Source organism: Ictidomys tridecemlineatus, chromosome 10 (assembly GCF_052094955.1).
Source record: "Ictidomys tridecemlineatus isolate mIctTri1 chromosome 10, mIctTri1.hap1, whole genome shotgun sequence".
Classification (NCBI taxonomy): domain Eukaryota; kingdom Metazoa; phylum Chordata; class Mammalia; order Rodentia; family Sciuridae; genus Ictidomys; species Ictidomys tridecemlineatus.
Genome location: NC_135486.1, coordinates 106,636,547 through 106,659,433, shown reverse-complemented (window position 1 = coordinate 106,659,433; position 22,887 = coordinate 106,636,547). Strand labels below are relative to the sequence as shown.

At 41.1% G+C, this 22,887-nt stretch overlaps 1 protein-coding gene across 5 annotated transcripts in view; it reads right to left on the bottom strand.

Annotated features, from left to right (window-relative positions):
- The window catches only part of Rnf216 (ring finger protein 216), a 139,583-nt gene that overhangs the window by 6,181 nt on the left and 110,515 nt on the right, over nt 1-22,887 (bottom strand). For all 5 annotated transcript variants that reach the window (XM_040278660.2, XM_078023642.1, XM_078023643.1 and 2 more), the window contains 2 exons: nt 18,075-18,172; nt 11,885-12,107 (listed from right to left, as the gene is read on the bottom strand). In XM_040278660.2, the coding sequence (XP_040134594.1) occupies nt 11,885-12,107; nt 18,075-18,172 (321 nt within the window). The remainder of the gene's footprint in view (nt 1-11,884; nt 12,108-18,074; nt 18,173-22,887) is intronic.

The following is a 22,887-nucleotide window of genomic DNA, read 5'->3' as shown; positions in this document are numbered from 1 at the left end:
AGAGCCCACAGGAATGAAGCACCCTGCCCCCCACTGCCTTTCTCCATTCCTTCCAGAGTTCTGAGCAAGCTTTTGATTTGGCAAGGGGCCTGGAGACCACTTGCCTCAATCCTTGTCTTGGGAATCTAGCAGTGTCTGTAGCATCTAAAAACAGTCAGTATTTCACTAAAAAGTTCTGGTGTTCAACATGACTTTACCATAATTTGTGAGTCAACTGCCAGTGGATTAGGTGTCTCAGATTTCAACTTTCTCCAAATGGTTTGAGTCACAGGATGCTGTGTTTAGCAATTTGAATTGAAAAAAAAAAAAAATTTTTAAAAAAGAAAAAAATACAGACACTTCAGCCAGATTGCTTGACTTAAGGGAAGACACTCTGCTTTTACTTGGTGTGTAAGATTCTTTCATAAGCAGTTCCCCTTCAGCACTTAAAGTTCCTCAAGTCAAGAGCAAAGACAGACTACACTGTACACTTACAAATGGCAAATTTTATCTTATATTGGTTAAAAAAAAAAAAAAGGGAAAAGACTGGGATCAGATAGATTTTGGCCACTCATCATAGCCCTCCTTGGGTATGGGCTAGCTGACAGATGGCAACTGAGTCTCTTCTGGAGGATAGTTCCCTCGGGAGACAGTCCAGTCATGATGGGCATGGGGGGGGCAAAGTGGGAAAGCGTTTGGCCTGGTGCAAATCTAGGACACCCCTGGGAAGCTGGAAATGTGGAACAATAGGAGGAAAGATGACGACTGAAAGGCCTAACCCCTTCCCCCTGGACTGAGTTATATACAGGAAACTAGGGCTGAAGTTGCTCAGCCAAAAGGTGAGCAGTGGGGGCTCATGCTCTGTGCCACTGAAAGTGACACTGGCTTCTGTACAGCGAGGCCATGGTGAGCGTGATGGACAGGAACACCTATATGATTTTGGAGCTCCAGGTCTGGGTTCAGGGACTAGCCCCACTCTCACTACCTAACGTGGAGGCTGAACATTCTAAAACAGGCTTGTTTTAAGAGGCCCTTCACCTCTCACAGAGTGCCAAGTACAGTGGCGGTAACACCGAGAGTGCTTGTGCAGCCCTGCTCCAAATGTCTCACAACCTCTCTGTTAGCAAAGCATTATGAACTCATCCCACCTTACAGATCAGAACTCTAGGCAGTCCAGACCCAATGCCTGAGCTCTTGACCACAGGAATCGATGGTTTCTGAATCATAGCCTCTGGGGAAGGAGACCTCAGGCATTACCTTTTTGCCAAAATACCATAGGGTTCTTTCTCCTCAGGGTGGGCATAATTCTGTGGCCTCCACTAAATACCAGAAGTGGCAGAAACAAACAGAGCAAGACACAGCTTCAGAAGCTCAGTAGCAGGAAAAGAAGGAAAAGGGGCCTTGCTCCTCGATATCCTCACAAATAATTCTGATGTTCTTTGGCTCGCCACCCATGGCGAATATGCCACTCCTTAAGATGTCCCGAGTCAATGGTTCTGACAGATTTCTTTGGCATGTGGCCTTTGGATAATAGCCAGCAGAGCCCTCTTGCCCATAGTGGAGCAGGGAATAGGAGAGCCCCACAAGCCTCATTTGAGTTGAGCCAGAAACCTGAGTTGCAGACAAGAGTCCACCACTGTCACCTCTGACCTGTAATGTTCATGACCATTGATTTCAGCCTATCCCCAGGTCGGCAAATAACACTTGAAGGCTTCCTTGACTGAGGCATTTCTCATGAGGTGACCCCCTGAATGCCAGAGGGTCCCAGGAAAATTTTCTCTGTCAAAAAAAAAAAAAAAAAAAAAAAAAAAAAAAAAAAAAAAAAGGTGGAATTTATTCACTAAAAAGGTCATTACAGGGCTGGGTTTGTGGCTCAGTGGTGGAGTGTTCATCTAGCAGTGTGAAGCTCTGGTTTGATCCTCAGCACCACATAAAAATTAATAAAATAAAGGTATTGTGTCCAACTACAATAAATAGACAAATAAATAAGAGCTACATCCCAGTCCCTTCCAGGATACTTATTTATTTTAGGATTTACTGATTTTTTTTAGTTACATATGATACTATATCTTCTAGTATACTTTAAATAATAACTAGATTATGTATAATACTTAATAAAATGTAAAAGCTGAGGCTGGGGTTGTGGCTCAGTGGTAGAGCACTTGCCTCACATGTGTGAGGCACTGGGTTCGATTCTCAGCATTGCATATATATAAGTGAATAAAATAAAGGTCCATCAACAACTAAAAAAAAAAAATGTTTTTTTTTTTTTTAAAATGTAAAAGCCACGAAAATAGTTGCTATTCTGAATTATTTAGGTAATAGTAAGAAAAACAAGTCTGTATCTTCAATACAGAAAATATTTGCAAGTTCAAAGCCAGTCTAAAAAACAGTATGGACCTGTCTTAAAGGGCTAGGGATGTGGCTCAGTGTTAGAGCACCCACCCCTGGGTTCAATCTCAGGTACCAACAAAACAAAACAAAAAAAGAACAAAACATTCAAATCCAAACCAAACCAACAACAACCCCTGAAACCAAAACCAAATCCACTTAAATTTCATTCTGGAAGACCATGCTCTGCACCTGCTAAGCTGCATGAAAGCAAAAGTTCATACACAAGAGGGCTGGGGATGTGGCTCAAGTGGTAGCGCGCTCGTCTGGCATGCGTGTGGCCCGGGTTCGATCCTCAGCACCACAAACAAACAAAGATGTTGTGTCTGCCGATAACTAAAAAATAAATATTAAAAAAAAAAAAAAGTTCATACACAAGAGTCTAGAAGGGATTTCACAAGAGGACGCTAAGGTTCAGAGGTGCATAGACCTGTTAAAATCAGTGGGAACTGGGCAGGAGAGGTCTGAGCTTACATGCCCTAGATAAAAACTTTTCCCCTGCTTTTCTTTTGTGGTATTGGGGATTGAGCTCAGGGGTGCTGAGTTACATCCCCAGTTCTTTATTATTTAAAAAAAAATGTATATTTTTAGTTGTAGTAGGAACAATGCCTTTACTTTATTTTTATGTGGTGCTGAAAATCGAACCCAACGCTTCACATATGCTAGGTGAGTGCTCTACTGCTGAGCCACAACCCTATCCCCCTTTTCTCTTATTTTTGAGATAGGATTTTGCTAAGTTTTTGAAGCTGACCTCAATTTTGAGATCTTCTTGCCTCAGCCAATCAAATCGTTAGGATTAAAGATCTACACCATTGTGTCTGGCTTTTGGTAAAAAATTTCAAATAGATCCACCAAATGGTTCTTTTCTGAGGCTGATATGAGAGGGAGCAGATGGTGGTAAGTGATTAAGATGTCCCAATAAAGACAGGGTCTTTTGTCAAAAGACTGGGTGTGACAACACATTAGGCTTGGGTGGCAGTGAAACCACTACGTAGTGCTCCTATTAATACACATCCATGGCCATCTTAGAACTCTTGGATCCCAAGGAATCCCAATGAGGACTGGGAGAGAAGTGTCTGAATTACTCCATGGTGACCAAAGCAGAAAGCGGAGTGAAATCTTGTCTATTTAGCAGATCTGGAAGAGTACTTTACATAAAGAAATGAGGGCTGCATCTTAACAGGGAAGAGGGTTTATTTCCTTCCCTTGAATTCCTCTGAGCTCAGCAGGATACAGAAAAGTGCTGGGCCTGACACAGAAGGCCCTGGCAGGCCTGCTTCATGTGCAAGTGGGGTAAGTGGGGAGGGAAGAAGGCAGAGGCCCAGCTGCTCCAGAAATTTGCAGGAAGTGAGGAAGAAATCTTCAGAGAGGTTTTAATTAAAAATAGAAAACCAAACCAACCAAACAAACACCTTTCCCTTGTCTCTCAACAGAAAAGTCCCATAGCTCTGTTCACACAGCAAGGTCTGAACAGGAGAAAATGCAGGAAGAGAAACTGCAAGTGGCTGAAGGGGAAAGAGAATATTTTTATAGGTCAGACATTAACAATAACCACCAGCTACAACTAATGGTTCCCAAGATTGACATTGAGCACTGGCACACAGCTGTTCTTGCCAAAGTCTTTCAAAAGTCCTTAAAAAAAAAAAAAAAAAAAAATATATATATATATATATATGTATGTATGTTTTCAATGGACCTTTATATTTATTTATATGTGGTGCTGAGAATCCAACCCAGGGCCTCACACTTGCTAGGCAAGTGCTCTACCACTGAGCTACCACACCAGCCCTTCAAAAGTCCTTTTGAGCCTTTCTTTTCTAACACTTCTGGTCACCAGGGCAGACCACCAGCCTGCTTGCTTACCAGCCTCCTGTGACCACAGGGAAGGATGCAACACCTCTTCCTCTAACTTTATCTTCCCTAATGGTGACCCAGGATTGCACACTGCTTCTTCCCCTCTGATTCTGGGAGTGGGTTGGGACTGAGATCCAGGTCAGGTGTGGCCACAGCTGTTGTTAATAAACTTGCAATGACTTCATGAAAGGCTTCCAAAGAGCCAAGATTTAGTTTCAAATTATTCCCAGATCGGCTGCAGATCCCTCAGCAACAGCAGACCCTAACCCCCACCCCCAGCTGTCTCCCTGCAACAGGAAATGGTGGGGGAGGAGGAGATTCAGGCCTGGAAAGACCAGCTCTGAGAAGCACATGCTGTGCAGCTGGACTGGACAGCATGAGCTGGACAACATGCTGGACTTCACAGGCTCCAGGCTGGCCTCTGGCTACTATAGCAGCCTCCTTATGTCAAAAGAGGCCTAGCACCCAAATACCTTTCTGTCCAGAGCACCTCCTCCAAAAGGACCTGGAGGCCGGGTGGAATGTGGCCATGTTTTGATTCTCTTCAGGGTCAACTGCTCAGGCTGGGGCCTGCTGGGATTTGCTGAAGACAAACTGCACAAATACACATGCTCAAAACACTGTTCTGCTTTCATAAAGTCCTTCAAGAATATCAAAACTCAATCTGGGATGTGGTCAAAGTTGGAGGATCTACAGGCCCCTCTGCAACTTACTCAGTGGAGTTTTGTCCAGCGAGGGTCCTCTGTAAGGCCTAGGGACCCTGTGGAAACTTCTCAGCCATCTCCTGCATTTGTGGAAGGAGCTCCTTGGGTTCATGACCTGAACATCATTTTCCCCAACTGCAAAATGGGAAACTGGTGCTCCTGGACCCCACGCAAATTCAGAGATGATACTCGCTCCTTCTATTTTTTTTTTTTTAAATGGAAACAATGCTATTTAGAACAGTGACTAGAAATAAAAAGTCAAGGCCAGCTGTGAAAGCTGGGTGATAGGTAACATGTGGGCTCATTTCCCCATTTTTCTTTTGGAAAAAATAAACTTAAAGAAAAAGAAAAAAAGAGAAAGGAAAGAAGGAAGGAAATAAACTAAAAATGTTAAGAAAAAATGTTGAAATCAAAAATTAGTTTCCAACCTAGAGTTTAGAATCCTTTTCCTTGTTGGATTTCTACCTTTTTTTAATCAATGCTCTTAACTATGCCTCTTCCTCCATTGATCCTGTGGCATTATATCTCCTCCCTTGTAGCTCAAGCCAGGGTTTCAAAAATGCTAGTGCTGTCCCCATGCCTGACTTGCAGGCAAGAAGCAGGCAGGCGGGGCTGGGATTGTGGCTCAGTGGTAGAGCCCTTGCTTAACATGGGTGGCCCAGGTTTGATCCTCAGCACCACATAAAAATAAAGGTACTGTGTTGTGTCCATCTACACCTAAAAAATAAATATTATAAAAAAAAAAAAAAAGGCAGGCCTGGGGACAGATGCTGAGCTATTGGTTACTGGCTTCAATCTCTAGCAGGTTTCCTCATTTGTGAGACTGAGAGGACCCATCTGCCTTAGAGCAACATATGACACATATGAGTAACAGGGTCAATCTACTGCTAGTCTGGGAAAAATGAGTCTACCTCTTAGGCTTGGAGGTAATGCCACGAACTTGTGAGCTGGCTATAAAAGCCTCAGGGGGGGCTGGGGATGTGGCTGAAGCGGAAACGTGCTCGCCTGGCATGCGTGCGGCCCGGGTTCGATCCTCAGCACCACATACAAAGATGTTTTGTCCACCAATAACTAAAAAATAAATATTAATAATTCATTCTCTTTCTCTCTCCTCTCTCTTTAAATAAAAAAAAATAAAAAAATAAATAAAAGCCTCAGGGTTTTACTACAACAGACTTCAAACTTTCATGTTAAAAAACAAAAAAAGTTGTTGAAAACAATTCTTTGTGGTTTGTTGTACCCCAAACTCAAGACAAACACGGACTTTGTTTTTTATTTAGAGAACATGCTATCATGAATTCTGCTATACTTCACAATAATGTTCTTCTGAACATGGCTCCTAACATGACACAGGGATACAGTTCCTTTAGTTGCCACGGATATGGCCAAGAAGAGTCAAGGTATTGGGGTAGAGTAACAGTAATGTCCAGGATAATGCTCCCATTTGTTCCTCTATGTGCTGAGGCTTGGTGTTGCATTCTATCCCTGATCCAGAAAGCTGTGGCTGTATTTGCTTCTGGTTTTCCCCATTCCTAAAGAAAATAGCCTGTTTTTGTTTTTGTAAGACTTATGTTTTTGGCTCATGTTTAATAACAAACATATAAAGCTATTGTTTATCATATGAGCCATTAGTGTGATGTTAGCCAGGCTCAAGAAATGTCTGATCATTTAGTATGAGAATTTCACTTTTCTCCAAATCATGAAGGGACAACTCCCTTGCTGATGACGAGAGATCCTTTCTGGCCCCATCGACTAATGAGGCCAGAGAACAGGCACACAGGACAGGGAAAGCTTTGTTTTACTGCTCTTCTGAATGGCTTTGTGTTCTCAGAAGCCCCAGCAGATGCTGGGGTGGAATTTAATTGGTCTCCTGGTAAGAATCAAGGAAACCAGGCTGATCTCTGTTTTGATGGGAACAGGACAAATGGAACAAAATCCCTGGCTATGGTGAGCAGAGGAAATTGGAGGAATTTGTATTTACTTGACCTTCCTCTCAAACTTCATTTGAACATCTACAGAACTTTCTTCAGGCAAATGACTATTTGACAAGAAAACAGAGAGTAGTTGCATGCTGCAGCAGCCACAGAATGCAGCCGAAGGACAAATTTACAATCAAGTCCATGCCTGGGAGAGAGGGGTGCAGATGAAGAACCAGGACAAGAGGAATCAGTGCAGAGAGAAACAGGCCACGATGCTAAACACCTGCCCTCATGTGGCAACATGCACTCTGCTTTTTACTTCTGAAAATAAAATTAAGGTTAGGGTCTGGGTGCTTCAGCTGAAGAAAAAGGACCCTATTTCTTCATGAAGTTCTGGAGAGATGGTGAAGGGAGTTGGTAGAATGGCTAGGACCCAGGAAGACTGTCACAAAGGGCCCTGTGCATTATCTGATGAGCACTTCCCACTATGGGCCATGCCTCCCCCCCAAATCAGCCAACGGAAGACTGTTCTTCCTGTGCAGAGGCCTCTCTTTCTTCCATGTACTTCCTTGATGACAGAAAGGCAGGCTTATGGAGGGTATCACTGGTTCATGAGCTTCAAGATCAATGATTCCTAAAACAGGACATTCCCCATATGGTTTCTAGGAGGACTCACTGCTTTTTACACTGTAGTGGCTCTGAGAATGACGGATTTGTTGAACATGGGCAGAGATCAGCCTCTAGGCTGCCCCGCCCTTGGGGTAGACCAGAGAGGTCTGCTATGACCATCACTCTGCGGCCTCTGACCCTGGCATCTTCTCTTGTAGGAATGCTAGAGAGGTACACACTAGAGATACAGACCTTTTCTTTGGCTTAGAAAGTGGTGGCCTGAATAGTATTTTCAAGATAGTTGGATAAGTGGTCAATTTTAAAAACCAGGGGACTTCACCTTAAAACATAGGAGAACTGAGTAGTCTCACCTGGTACAAGTGGATGGGCCCACTGTCCTGCTCATACCATGAGGGGTTCCACAGCCCTCAGTTCTTGTTATACCTGCCCCATGGCAGCTTGGTCTGTGCATGCTATTCATTTTCTATGTGTCAATCTTCCTATGTTTTTCTCCCCCGTGTTTTAAAATATACATGAAACATTATTTTTTGTATTATTCTAATATAAACATATAAAACAAAACATATCACCTATTTTTTGGTATGTTTAAATGTGTTTTTTAATTTACACCACTTTGCTAGGTCAAGGAATATACATTAACCTTTCTTTCTTACCTTTTTTTTGGGTACCAGGAATTGAACCCAGGGGCTCTCAACCACTGAGCCACATTCCCAGCTCATTTTATATTTTATTTTGAGACAGGATCTTGCTAAGTTGCTGAGGCTGGTTTTGAACTTGTGATCTTCCTGCTTTAGGCTCCCAAGGCAATGACATTATGGACATGTGCCACCACATCCAGCTGACATTAAAATTTCTGATCTGGTTAGATGCAGTGGCACATGCCTGTAGTCCAGTTACTTTGGAGGCTGACACAGGAGGATTGTAATTCTAGGCCAGCCTGGGCAACATAGGGAGACTCAAATGACAACAACAAAAACCCCTTCTGATCTATATACTCTTCTGTCCCATATGCCAGTTATACTCCTAACCACAGTGTCTGAGGTACCATCTCCCCATGTCTATTTTTAGGTTTCATGTTCTTTCCAGTTAAATTAATCCTTATTAATATAGAGATATTCATTAACTTATTTTATTTAAAAAATTTTATTTTTTAGGTGTAGTTGGACACAATGCCATTTATTTATTTATTTTTATGTGGTGCTGAGGATTGAACCCAGGGCCTTGCATGTGCTAGGTGAGCGCTCTACTGCTAAGCCACAACCCCAGCTCCTTCAATGACTTCTTATTGAGTCATTTTATTCTCTATAGATCAAGAATATTTATCTGTATCAATATAAGTATAACCAGTATTTCCCCTAGTTTTCCATTTATATATATTTTTAAATATATATATATATTTTTAGTTGTAGGTGGACACAATACCTTTATTTTACTTATTTATTTTTATGTGTTGCTGAGGATTGAACCCAGGGCCTCACATATGCTAGGCGAGTGCTCTATTGCTGAGCCATAGCCCCAGCCCCCATTTATCTTTATCATTGTTTACTGTGTCTTACCAAAGAGAATTTACATTTTCTTAGTGGCCCTGATATAATGCTAAGAAGGATCTTCCCTGCTCCAAGATTATAAAAGTCATCTCCTTTGTTTCCTTGGGGTATTTTCCCAGTGATTAGCCAAGTGCCCCACAAAAACTTTCAAATATGCCCTCTCTATATAGCAGTAGCCAGTGTGATCTTTGAAAACATAACACTCTGTAATGCCCTGCAGTTACCATCACTGCATTCAGACCCTCAACAGGGCTTTGGGATGGTCCTTTTTACTTCCCACAGCTCAGCACTGGGAAGCCATATCTGCCTTCTTACTGTTCCCCAAACACACTCAATTTGTTTGATTTCCCCAGTGGCCTTGCTCTTAACAGGTTTTACTGCAAATGCTGACCTCAGAAATAACTGCCTGCATTCTTCCATTTGAAATGGCTGCTTCCTCTAGCTCCTGTCATTCCTCACTAGCTCATTCTGATTCTTCTGAATGAATAGTACTAAATTCAGTTTAGTACTAACTTCATGGAATATTCCAGTTTTATAATGTATTTGAATATAAACTGCATGAGGATGGGGGCTTTCTGTTCAGACCAGTTCTGGAACAACTCCCAGTTAAGAATGAACAAATGGGGCTGGGGATGTGGCTCAAGCGCTAGCACGCTCGCCTGGCATGCGTGCGGCCCGGGTTTGATCCTCAGCACCACATACAAACAAAGATGTTGTGTCCACCGAAAACTAAAAAATAAATATTAAAAAATTAAAAAAAAAAAGAATGAACAAATGACTCAATCTATCATTTCTCCAGTTCTTTTGATACATTTGCCTATGCTTGTCCTAGTTTACATGGTTTTGGTTAGTTTAGCTTTATAGTAAAAATCAGTCTAATTTGCAAAACCAGTCATTTTTAAAATATATATTTATTTTTCTAAGTTGTAGATGCACATAATGTCTTTATTTATTTATTTTTTTATGTGGTGCTGAGGGTTGAACCCAGTGCCTCATAAGTGCTAGACAAGTGCTCAACCACTGAGCTACAATCCCAGCCCACCAGTCATTTTTTTTGGGGGAAAAAAAAAATCCTACTTGAGATATGATTTCCATAAGATTTTTAAGTGACTCTGGAGAGAAATTATCTCTCTTTAATACCAAATGCCTGCTCTGAGGACTATGACACCCAGGCCACCTTTGCTTTCCCCAGGGAAAGCTGAGAGGATCCATCTGTCACCAGGCCTGCTTTCTATGGGCCTTAATGCACTTGCTGATATGTTTCCCATATTGGTGGGGACCCCCCTGATATGTTATCACCTTTTGGTAGAACAAGTTTTTGCACTTATCACATTACCTGATTGTGCGTGTTTTTAGTTTAATATGATTCTAAAAACAATTGTTTAATTAAGTAAATATTAAAAGAACAAAGCATATTTCTCCATATGTTCAGGTCTCTTCATTTTTAATATTTATTTTTTTAGTTATTGGTGGACACTTTGTTTGTATGTGGTGCTGAGGAACCGGGACACACGCATGCCAGGCGAGCGCGCTACCGCTTGAGCCACATCCCCAGCCCTCAATATAGTTTTATAGTTTTCCTCATACTGCTTATCCACATTCAATTCTAGGATATTTTATGATTTGTAATTCTACTGAAAATGGTATTGGGTATATTTTATATTTAGTCATCTTTCTACTGCTTTCTAATTGATTATTTTGTCTTTTCAAATTTTAAAATGATGAATTTGCCTTTCTTTACATATGAGTAATTCAAATAGCGTCTAACACACTATGGGTGTTAATCAGGATTAGCCATGACCTTTTCTAGCATCTATACCATCTATTTTATTGTTAGTCAAGTGTTCTGATTAGCAGTTGTAGACAAATCAATGATAATCTTATACTTGACTTTATTAGGAATACTTCTATATATTTCACTGCTAAATATGTGCTTACAACTATTCTGAAATATGGGGTTAAAGAATCATATCAATAATACTTTTATAAAAAGCTTAAATCAAAATAGATGTGATTTTTGAAATTATCTTTTTGCCATCTAGGGGTTATTAATATTAAACCATCCTGTGTTTCTGGACCATACTTGGATCATTCTCTCTCTCTTTTTTTTTTTCCAGTGCAGGGGATTGAATCCAGGGGTGCTTTACCACTGAGCTATACACCCCAGCCTTTTATTTATTTTTTAACTTTTCCAACATACTTTATTTTCAAGACAATAAATCAACATTTAAGTCACTGGAATGAATGGTAGCAAAAGAAACCCCTTCAAATTGGCCTACTACTTTGGACTTATGAAGGAGAAAAATATTAAGGTACTAAAAGCCTTTTATTTTTGGGAACTGGATCTCATTAAGTTGCTAGGGCTGGTCTCAAAATTTTGATCTTTCTGCCTCCAGCCTCCCATGTCACTAGAATTACAGGTATGCAACACTGTTCCAAGCTCCCTTTTTCCATGCTCTGGAATACTTCAGATAGCACAGGAAAAAAACTTATTCCCTAAAGGAGCCAAAGAATTTGCTCACCAAAACTGTATGAAAATGCTTATTCTCTTTTCTTTTTCTTTCTTTCTTTTTTTTTGAGATGGGGTATTGCTGGGTTGCCCAGGTTGATCTTGAACTTGTGAGTTTAAGTGGTCCTTCTGCCTCATCTCCTGAGTAGTTGTGACTACAGGCCTGGGTGACCACTCTTGGCTTACTTTCTGATGAGCAGCTTTTGATTACTTTCTCATTTTCCCCCCTGTAGTTACTGTTCCATGTAATTTCCTGTATCTTCTCATGAGTAAGAATTTGTCATGTTTTCATTACAGGAATGTATGGCTCTTCCCCTCCATGTGGAAATAGGCAGTTGTGCATCTACTCACAGTGGGGTCGGTCCAGAGGGAACATCTTGAACACTCTTGGCAAGGGGCTCCTGGCGAACGAGGATGCTGGCAGAAATGGTCATATCCATTGATAGACACTCGACAGAGGTAGCACATTTGGGCACCACAGCGGCAAGACATGCGGTTGCAGCCTTCTGATTTGATGAGGCCAGTTCCACATTTGTGGCATTTTCTAATGCGGGCGGCAGTCATTTTTTCTTCACTGAAAAAAGAAAACATGATTGGAGCTGGCCAGGAAGATGAAAAGAAAATTATTATGGCCATTAAGTATTTATCTCTTTTTATGTGTACTGATTGCTTGTGGCGTATGGTGACATTCAAAGAGTGAAAAGAGCCTAATATTCTGATGTCTGAGAACTGAGTTCAAAGATAATCAACTGTCTAACCTTGGGTATATTGGGTATATTTCCCAACTGTCTGGAGACTTGGTTTGGTACTGGGGATTGAACCCAGGGGCACTTAACCACCGAGTCACATCCCCAGTTCTTTTTTTTTTTTTTTTAAATATATATATTTTTAGTTGTAGATGGACACAATGCCTTTATTTTTTTTATGTAGTGCTGATGATTGAACCCAGGGCGCCTCACACATGCTAGGCAAGTGCTCTACCACTGAGCCACAACCCCAGCCCCCAAGTCCTTTTTATTTTAGGACAGTTGCTTAAGGCCTGCTTAAGTTGCTGAGACTGGCTTTGAACTTGTGATCCTCATGCCTCAGTATTCCAAGTTACTGGGATGATAGATTCATGCCACTACACCCAGCAGTTTCCTCACTTTTGAACTGGGAAAACACAACTTTCTCACGGTGTTTTGAGGATTACAGGTAAGATATAAAGCCCCTGACACACAGCATTTAGAAAAATAACTTCTGTTTGTTTCAAGAATCCCAAAGACTTAAAATGGAGACAAAAAACTCAAGGTCTTCCTAAATTACATGACAATTAGGAGTTAGTGAGACCAAACCATAGTTGCACTCCCTAAAATTCTGAAAACTTGTCTTAGCGGTGGCAGAGGGAATGTCTGCCAGTCTAACTTCTGAGTTGGCAGAGTCATCCTCCCACATCACAGTCCTACACTTCCAGACTCCCTTGCAGCAAGGGCACAACACACATACGACTCAATCCTGGCTGACGGGGAGCTTCCAGGGAGGCTAGCTGTTTCCAGAATCATCTGACTGATGTGGAGGGTAGACAAGTTAAAATGACAAATTGCTGTATGTCAAGAGCTGCCTGCTGTGCTAGGTGCTTCCACAATGCACTGTTTCCAACTATAAAACGATATGTTCCAGGCTGGGGTTATGGCTCAGTGGTATAGCGCTGCCTACCACGTGTGAGGTGGTGGGTAAGATCCTCAGCAGCACACAAAAATAAATAAATAAAATAAAGGTATTGTGTCCACTACAACTTAGGTACAATATTTTTATGGGTTTCACTATTAATCCTAATATTCTCTATGTGTTCACTACCTGTTCATACACTGTGCTACCAACATCCTTTTTTTTTTTTTTTGCTATGTTGTTCACGCTGGCCACAAACTCTTGGGGCTTAAGTAATCCTTCTGCCTAAGCGTCCCGAGTGCGTGGTACTATGGGCACACCTATATTACTGGGCTAAGCTTCTTTTAGTTTTCTGTTTGTGGTATCCTTTCGCTTTCTGAGCACATGTCTATTTATCTATCTATCTATCTATTTATGGTGCTGAGCATTGAACCCAGTGCCTAATATGTGCTAGACAAGTGTTCCACCACTGACCTACAACTCCAGCCCTCTGAGCATGTTTAAGACAGTAGATTTTAGATATTTGTCTAGTCAGGGCTGGGCTTGCAGCTAGAGCACTTGCCTAGCATGTGTGAGGCACTGGGTTCAATCCTCAGCATCACATAAAACTAAATAAATAAAACAAAGGTACTGTTGTCCATCTACAACTTCAAAAAAATTTTTTTTTGGTCTAATAAATCCGATGTCTGTGTATCCTTAGGGGCGATTTCTGTCCAGTGCTCTTTCCTGTGAATGAGTGAAACTTTTCTGTTTCTTTGTATGCCTGTTAAATTACTGTTGAAATTGGGTATTTTGAATATTATAATGTAGAAATTCTGGAAATCAGATTGCTTCCTGCAGGGTTTGCGATTTAGTAACTTTTCTTTCTTTTGCCATACTGGGGCTAAACCAAGGGGTGCTCTTGTCACTGAGCTACAGCCCCAGCACTTCTGTTTATTTTGAGACAGGATATTGCTAAATTGCTGAGGATGCCCTTGAACTTCTCCTGCTTCAGCCTCCCAAGTCACTGGGATTACAGGCATGTGTCACTGTATCTGGCTTGAGAATCTTGATTCCTTCTGCTCTTACCTCCCATATCTATCAGCTACCAAGTCTTACCGATTTACTTCTTAAATTTCTTAAACCCATCCTCTCTTACACAATACTGCCATCCTAATCTGGAGCTATGTAATGTAATGGGTTGGAACTACTGCAGTGGCTTCTAAATGTTCTCCTTAACCCTAGTCTTATTTTCCTTAAAGCTATTTGCCACACAGCCATCAAACCAATGACTCTGGCCATGTTGTTTGCTTGCTTGAAAGCATTTAATAGTGGACCAAGCAGACACTTTGTGGCTTTGGCTGTGTGTACAATATTTTTATGGGTTTCACAATATTAACATGAGAAGCACAGTACCTCTTATGAAATATTCTCACCAAAACATATTGAATATGAATCTAATCAAGTCTTTAATCTAAATTCTAATTTACAGAAAATACAGAGGACAGAAGAACAAGTTAAATGACACCTGAAAAAGCAGTCAACATTAGAAGGTATTTTACAAGTCAATGGTCATTGTTCTTCATAAGTCAATGGCATGATAAGCATTGTGTTGAGGAGAGAGGATACCCTTATTATAAAAGAAATTCAAGAGAAATGATTACCCATGCAATGAGCATACCTTGTTTTGAATCCTGATCTGACTAAATCAGTTGTGGAACATGTGGTAAAGCTATTCTGAGACAACTGAGAGAGCTGTAAACTTGGTTATGAGATATTATCAAAGACTTATTGTAAATTTTGTTAATGATTATAAATGACATACTGCCAAGGAATTGGATTTGCTTAAAAATACTATAGCAGTTTAAAAATAAGGGAAAAAAAAAAAAGGAAACAAAGCAAAAGGAAATGAAGCAAAAGGGGCAAAATAACGATAACTGTTGTACTATTATTTCTATCATGAATTCTTGGGCTGGGGATGTGGCTCAAGTGGTAGCATGCTCGCCTGGCGTGCGTGTGGCCCGGATTCGATCCTCAGCACCACATACAAACAAAGATGTTGTGTCCGCCAAGAACTAAAAAATAAATATTAAAAAATTCTCTCTCTCTTTCTCTCCCCCCAACTCTCTCTTTAAAAAAATTAAAAAAAAATGAATTACTTAAAAAAAATGAATTCTTAACAATTTTCCTTAGAAAAGTAATATGAAAAAACAAACCAACAATCCCCCCCAACAAAAACAAACACTGACAGAATGCAGATCTGTCATTTTTTTCTTATTATTGACAGGTTGAGGTTCTTAGTCTGATTCTTGAGGCTGGGTGCTTAATTTAAAAAAGTTTATTTAGCACACAGTTCTAGAGATTCAAAAGCATTGATGGTGGCATCTGTTCAGCTATGGTGAGGGCCTTGTGGTGGATGATATCACAATGGCAGGAGCATTTGCAGAAGAGAGCACATGGTGAAACAGGAAGCCAGACTTTTTTTTTTTTTTTTTAAATTTTTGGGGTACCAGGGATGGAATTCAGTGTTTTGCATGTATTGGACATATGCTCTACCACTACATCCCCAGCACCCCATGGCAGTTTCTTTCTTTTTTTAAAAAAATATATTTATGTTTTTTAAGTTGTAGTCAGACACAAACTTTATTTTATTTATTTATTTTTATGTGGTGCTGAGGATTAAACCCAGTGCCTTGCCTATGCTAGATGAGAGCTCTACCTACCTTTTCTCATCAATGGGGTAAGGGATATATGGTAAGGAAAGGCAAGCTGAAGATCCCAAAGCACCCCTTCTCTAAATACTAGATTTCCATAGAATTTTTTTTTTTTTTTTTTTTTTTTTTAGATTGGTGGCACCATCAAAGACTTTAAAGATGCAGTGTTAGCCAGATACAGTAGTGCAGTGCAAGCCTGTAATCCCAGTGACTCAAGAGGCTGAAGCAGAAGGAATGTAATTCTAAGCCAGCCTGGGCAACTGAGTGGGACCACTTCAAAAAAGAAAAAGAATGATTGATGGAGCTCAGTAAAGTGCCTCTGGGTTGTTGAATCCATAGTTTAAAAAAAAAAAAAAAAAAAAAAAAAAGGGCTGTGTTTTTGATTCTCCCCAGACCTCTTTTTGGTCTACACAGAGAATAGTGTTAAGCCTCATCATGTGCTAACTAATCTCAGCTGCTGCTGCAGATGCCACTTCTTACCCTTGGCAAATAAACATAGCTCTTGGTAACTGGTACACAGGTACTGATCTGGAAAACACTTTATATTTTCTGTCCAGTGGCAGAGAACATCAGCAGCTGACAAGAATATTTTCATCTGTCTTCCACCAGGACTATATACTGGTCTACTCCTTGAATGACACACAGAACCTGATGAACTGGAAGCAGCAGGTACTTGAGGACGCACTAATAATGTGAACACTATAAAATGGAGATAACCCCTTGGATATATGAAGCATGTAATATCTATGAAGTTCTGGTGGTGTAAAGGTCAGGAGTGTGCATCAGGATATCCTTTCCTAAGTTAAGCTGTGTTGTGTCTTGCATCCCCTTCTACTATGGAGACTTTTGGATCCTAGAATGGATACACATCACATCTAAATGCTCTAGTATGAATTCTCTGTTGATCTAGAAGGATGCCAAGCTGAGGACTATATGCTGCTCCAAGTACCTAGGCTGACTCAGATGCTGAGTGGACCACAACTGACAGAGGCTACCTCATGGCTCCCTTCCTCCATCTTCAAAGCCAGTCCTTGACATGTGAAGTCAAGTCCTTTTCATGTTTCTCTGACTCAACGTTCTCTCTGCATCTCTTGCTCACTGACCACAGCTGGGAAAGCCTCTCTCCTTTTAAGGAGTCATGATTAGCTTTGGTGCATTCTAATAATCTCCATACCTTAAATACGTCATGATAGGACAACATCACTGGGGGTGGGGGTCATTATTCTGCCCTCCAAAGTTGTGGTATCTCTGCACCTCAGCTGCCTACTTATAAAATGAGGACCACAGTACATGCCTGTGGTGGAGACTCAGAGACTCTGCCCCAAATGTCATTCCCCACTTCGTTTCTGAATAACAAACCCCTCTGTGTACACCACTTTCTTAAAGCTGGACATAAAAAGTTTCCCAGCTAGAAACTCCAAATACTGTCTTCTTTTAGAGCCTGGTTGTGCCCACGTGAATCAACCTTGACTGATGAGTATGAGCAGAAGTGATAGAAATAATTTCTGCAGTACTCACAATTTAAAGAAAAGCTGACAGCCTGACAACTTGTCTCCTTTTTTCTCCTTTCCTATGCTGGAGAGTAAATGTGGTCACAACCCTGGCACAATTACGTAGGTAAGAACACCATGCTTAGGGAATGGTGAGGCAGTGACGTAAAGGAACCTGGATCTCTGAGTGACCTCATGGGACAACCCTATCAGCATGGCAGGACTTGACTGTTACAGGAGAAACAGACTCCTGTAGAACTTAAGGTGCTATATTTTAGTAAGTCAGTATTTGTAAAGTGCTCGGTCACATATGGAACACCATGCAAGTAATGGTTATTATTACTAATACATTACTTTGTATTCTAGCAGTTGGCAATTCTACTTAATGTCTTAGCATCAGCATCTTAGAACAAAGACATAAGCAGCAATTGTGTAATCTAAACAATGTGTTACACTCATTTATCTAGACAATAAGGGGAGGGGAAACATTTCTTGAATGCATATGTGCTATATGACTTCTGAAGTTGCTCCAAGAGTCTACAGAGATAAGGAAACAGGCTAAGTGTAGATATATTCCTTGAGGTTACCCTAGACTAAAATGACTTGGGCTTGTTCCCCCGACAGAACACTCTGCCCCCCTGACCAAATGCAGGTTAGCTGGGGAGTCAAGTCAGTGACAAGTCCTCTGAGTCAGTGACAAGTCCTACTCACATAGATGTTCGGTACTTGATGTCATCCTTTTCAGCCAGCTCTTCACAGGTAAGGCCATTATGTTCTTTCCAGAGTCCCTGACACTTCCTACACGTCTCCTGGGGAAAAAGGACAGAGATAAAGGCAACTTCTGGTGAGTGTAGGCCATACAAACTCCCATTCAACAAAAGGTGTGAAACATGCTTCATGGGGCTTGGAATCTCCTGGAGGCCCTCCCTCCTTGTCAGCAGGGCTATTTCTAAAGTCATCTCTCAGAGGAAAGAGTTAAACAGCATCAGAAGAAAGTGTGCTCCCACCACCTAGTTTGTGTAAGTTTTCTGAAATGCAGCAGGATACCTGGAAATACCATAAGAGAGATTCTTGGGTCTTTTTTGTTGTTGTTGTTGTTAAATATTTATTTTTTAGTTGTAGTTGGACACAATACCTTTATTTTATTTATTTATTTTTATGTGGTTCTGAGGATTGAACCCAGGGCCTCATACATTCTAAACAAGTGTTCTACAGCTGAACCACAACCCCAGCCCCAGATTCTTGAGTCTTTGAGCTGCTTAAAGGTGGGGTCTGTCTGGATCGTAATCTCCCCAATCTCTATGTCCAGTCCTCTGGCATGGGACTGAGGAAAAGTCTAGATTAGGATCATCAGTTCCCTAAGGAAGACATTCTCTCTACCATGCATCACTCATAAATATGGATGTCATACAGCACAGTTTAATTTCATTTACAAATAAAAACTTAAAACAATCATCATCCTTTAATATAGGATTCTTCACAGTTTATAAAACCCACAGTATTTTAGTTAGTTTTTTCATTGCTATGACCAAAAGACCTAACAAGAACAATGTAGAGGAGGGAAAGTTTATTTAGGGCTCATGGTTTCAGTTTACAGATGGCTTCTGGGGGATGGAGTAGAATGTTAAGATTTAGATATGAGGTGTTCCCCCAAAAGCTCATGCATGAGACAAGGCAAGGAAGTTCAGAGGTTAAATGATTGGGTTATGAGAGCCTAGACCTAACCAGTTCATTAATCCACTAATATGGATTAAATGGACTGTAACTGTAGACAGGTAAGGAGTAGCTAGAGGAGGTGGGTCACTGTGGGTGTGCCATTGGGGTTTATATTTTGTCCCTGGTGAGCAGAGAGCTCTCCCTGCTTCTTTGTTGCCAAGTCCTGAGCTGTTTCCCTATGCCACAACCTTCTGCAATGATGTTGTGTCATTTGTGTCATTTCTGGCCCAAAGCTACGGAGTCAGACATATAAGGACTGAGCGCTCTGAAACTGAGTCCCAAATAACCTTTTTCTCCGCTACATTATTCTTGCCAGGTCTTCTGGTCACAATGATGAAAGAGCTGACTAAAACACATACCAATAACAAGAACTTGCTGGTGTGGAGGTGTATGCCTGTCATCCCAGCCTCCTGGGAATCTGGGGCAGAAGGGATGGTGAATTCAAGGCCAACCTGGGCAACTGAGAGAGACCCTGTCTCAAAGTAGGCTGGAGATGTAGCACAGTGGTAAAGTGCTTGCCTAACATACAAAAGGCTCTGGATTAGATTCCCTGTACTGCAAAACAAAAAATAAAACAAAAGCAAAACAACCCCCCCCTCAAAACAATAGCAAAACCCCAAAGACCATGGACATAAATGGAAATTCCAATCCTAATAAGTACAGTGGAGGAAAAGAGTGTGATTGGCTTTGTCTGGGGACCTGACCTAGTCTGGGAGATAGGGAAGGATTTAAGAAGTGAAGTCTGAGATTTGAAAAACGAGTCAGTGATACCTAGATGGGCTGGTGAGAATAGGAGAGCCTGCCAGGCAGAGGACAGCAGCAACAGATGTTAGTTAGCAGGCAAAGCGGGGCAAATGAGTTCCTGTAGCTAACTGCAGGCTGTGCACTCTACCATTAAGCTACATTTCAGATCTTCTTATTTTTATTTTGAGATAGGGTCTTGCTAAGTTGCCCAGGCTGGACTTGAAATTGTGATTTTCCTGACTCAGCCTCAGGAGTTTCTGGAATTTTAGACATGTGTCACTGTGTCCAGCAGGGTTAGATAATTCTGGATGGAAAAAAAAAATTGTAAGGAGGAAAGAGTGGCAATGCAGGAGATGGAAGCTAGCATGGTCATCCAGGAAAGGGACAAAGGAAGCCCAGACCAGGGAAATGGGTAAGGAAGTGAAGAGAAGGGGATCTACTTGGGAGAAACTGAGTAAGCAAGATGGCAGGCTTGAGTATGGGGTGTGGGTACCAAGGATGACGACTTAGCTCCTAGTTTATGCAACCAAAGATAACAGCAACCCTGAGCTTTGGATGGAGAGATATAGGTGTGAAGATCCTAAGTCTGACCTGGATGGTGATGACATCGGGGACCACTGGGACACACCATGGGGATATGAGGTAAGGGGGTCTGGGTAAATATTTACCATTTAGGAGTAGGCAGTAGAGAAATGCCAGAGGCCACTAGAAATGTACAAGGTTAGAGCTTCACATCAATTCTAGAAACATTCTACAGGTGAACTTTCACTTGTTACATAAAGTGAGTTTAAGGAGACTAATGAGGCAAATAATAGTACATATGGAATAGATGATTCCAGTTCCATATTAGAAAGGTGGTAGTGGTGGCTGCAGGGAAGATCTGTGATGCAATCTATCTGCAAGGATACCCAAGGAACAGGCAATGCTGATAGCTCTTGAGTGGCTACAAGGCAGGGGCAAGACTTTACTGTAGATCTTTTGTACTCCTTGAATTTTATTATCTGTTTGTCTGTCTTATCTATCCATCCATCCATCCACCCACCCATCAATCCACCTATCTATCTTATCTAAAAAATAAATAAAATTTAAAGAGAGAAATATGAAATGGATGGCTCAGGAAGTTGAGAACCTTCACACTCTTTAGTGGGATGTTGAAAAATCTCCAATCAATGGGGTGGGATGAAGTGGGGTTAGAGATGAGCTCATGGGAGTCTGTACTTCAATGCCATTGCTTCCAAGGGACATGGATATTCTTTGGTCCATTACTTGCATCCTGTGCAGTAAATATACTAAATCAGCAGTGTGCTTAATTATTACCTACTAAAATGTATAGCAGCACAAAATTGTTTTTAAAAGAACTTATGCCTGACTATTCCAGGAAACTAGCTGAAAAACAACAGCTGGAGAATAGATGAGCTGGTATTTGAATCCTAATTCTCCAAACAATACTGGAATAACCACCCATAGGAATAACATCTTGAAAACAATACACGGCTTTGAGGTAGTGCCGCTTAGCATTGTTGGTCATTCAGTTATTCTCCTAAAAAAAGAAGCCCCATTTTCAAGGTGAGGCACAGGTTCACTAGGGCAAAATGACCTGGCTATGCTGGAGACTGTGGTGTGAGGGTCTGAGGTGCTGGGAAATTCTCAGCTCACATTCAATACCACAGGGGTTCTCCTGTGGCTCAGTGTGTTGGTTTTCAGCTACTGTACTTTTTTCTTACTGAAGGATCTGCAGATCCCAGAGAAAAAGCCCAAACTATCATTTTTTTTTCTTCCTACTGGTACTGGGGTTTGAACTCAAGGGCATTCTATCACTGAGCTATGCCCCCAATCCCATATGTATGTATATATATAATTTTTTTTGGGGGGGCATCAGGGATTGAACTCAGGGGCACTCAACCACTGAGCCACATCCCCAGCCCTATTTTGTATTTTATTTAGAGACAGGGTCTCACCGAGTTGCTTAGTGCCTCGCTGTTGCTGAGGTTGGCTTTGAACTCTAAATCTCCTGTCTCAGCCTCCCAAGCTGCTGGGATTATAGGCGTGTACCACCACGCCCAGCTAGCTATATATTTTAATTTTGAGATAGGGTCTTGCTAAGTTGCCCAGGCTGGTCTTGATCTTGAAATCCTCCTGCCTTAGCCTCCCAAACAGCTGGGATTATAGGCATGTATCACTGCACCCAGCTGTGAACAATCATTCCTCCCCACCCCCAAATAAGTAGTAACAACATTTAACTCAATGTGCTGAAATGCAAAAAACATTTTCAGCAACAAGATACAAGTAGAATCTTATCATTAATATCAACTGATTAAAAATGAGGCTGAAAGTCCAATAAGATTTTCTACACTTGAATCTTGAAAGTCAACTTCCCTCAGAACAAATATTTAAATAATTTCAGCAGAACTGTATTAAAAAAAATGTAGCACGATTTTGAAAAAAATAAAGAATGCAAAATCAACTGGGTAACAGTATACAATGATAAACTCTAATAACAGAAAAAGATCTGAACCATCTTGCTGGAGTTGTGGCTCAATGGTAGAGCGCTCACCCAGCATGTTCGAGGCACTGGGTTTGATCCTCAGCACTACATAAAAATAAAATAAAGGTATTGTGTCCAACTACAACTAAAAAAGAAAAAAGAAAAAAAGATCTGAACCATCTTTTTAAGATATGGGCTGGGGGGCTGGGATTATGGCTCAGAGGCTAGAGCGCTCGCCTAGCACGGGCAGGACCGGGTGCAATTCTCAGCACCACATAAAAATAGAGGCATTGTGTTGTGTCCATCTACACCTAAAAAATAATAAAGATATGGGTCGGGGTTGTGGCTCAGTACCACATAAACAAAATAAAGATATTGTGTCCATGTATAAGTATGAAAAATTTAAAAATAAAGATTATGTTGTTAGATACAGAAACCCACAATTAAAATATGGTGGGGAATATAGAAAGCTAGGCAAAGTTAACATTCTGTACTCTGTGTATTTTCTTCAGAATATACCTCTTTTAGTGTACATTTTGCTAAAGTGTAATTCTCTCCCCTCAAAGGCTGCTAAGCTTT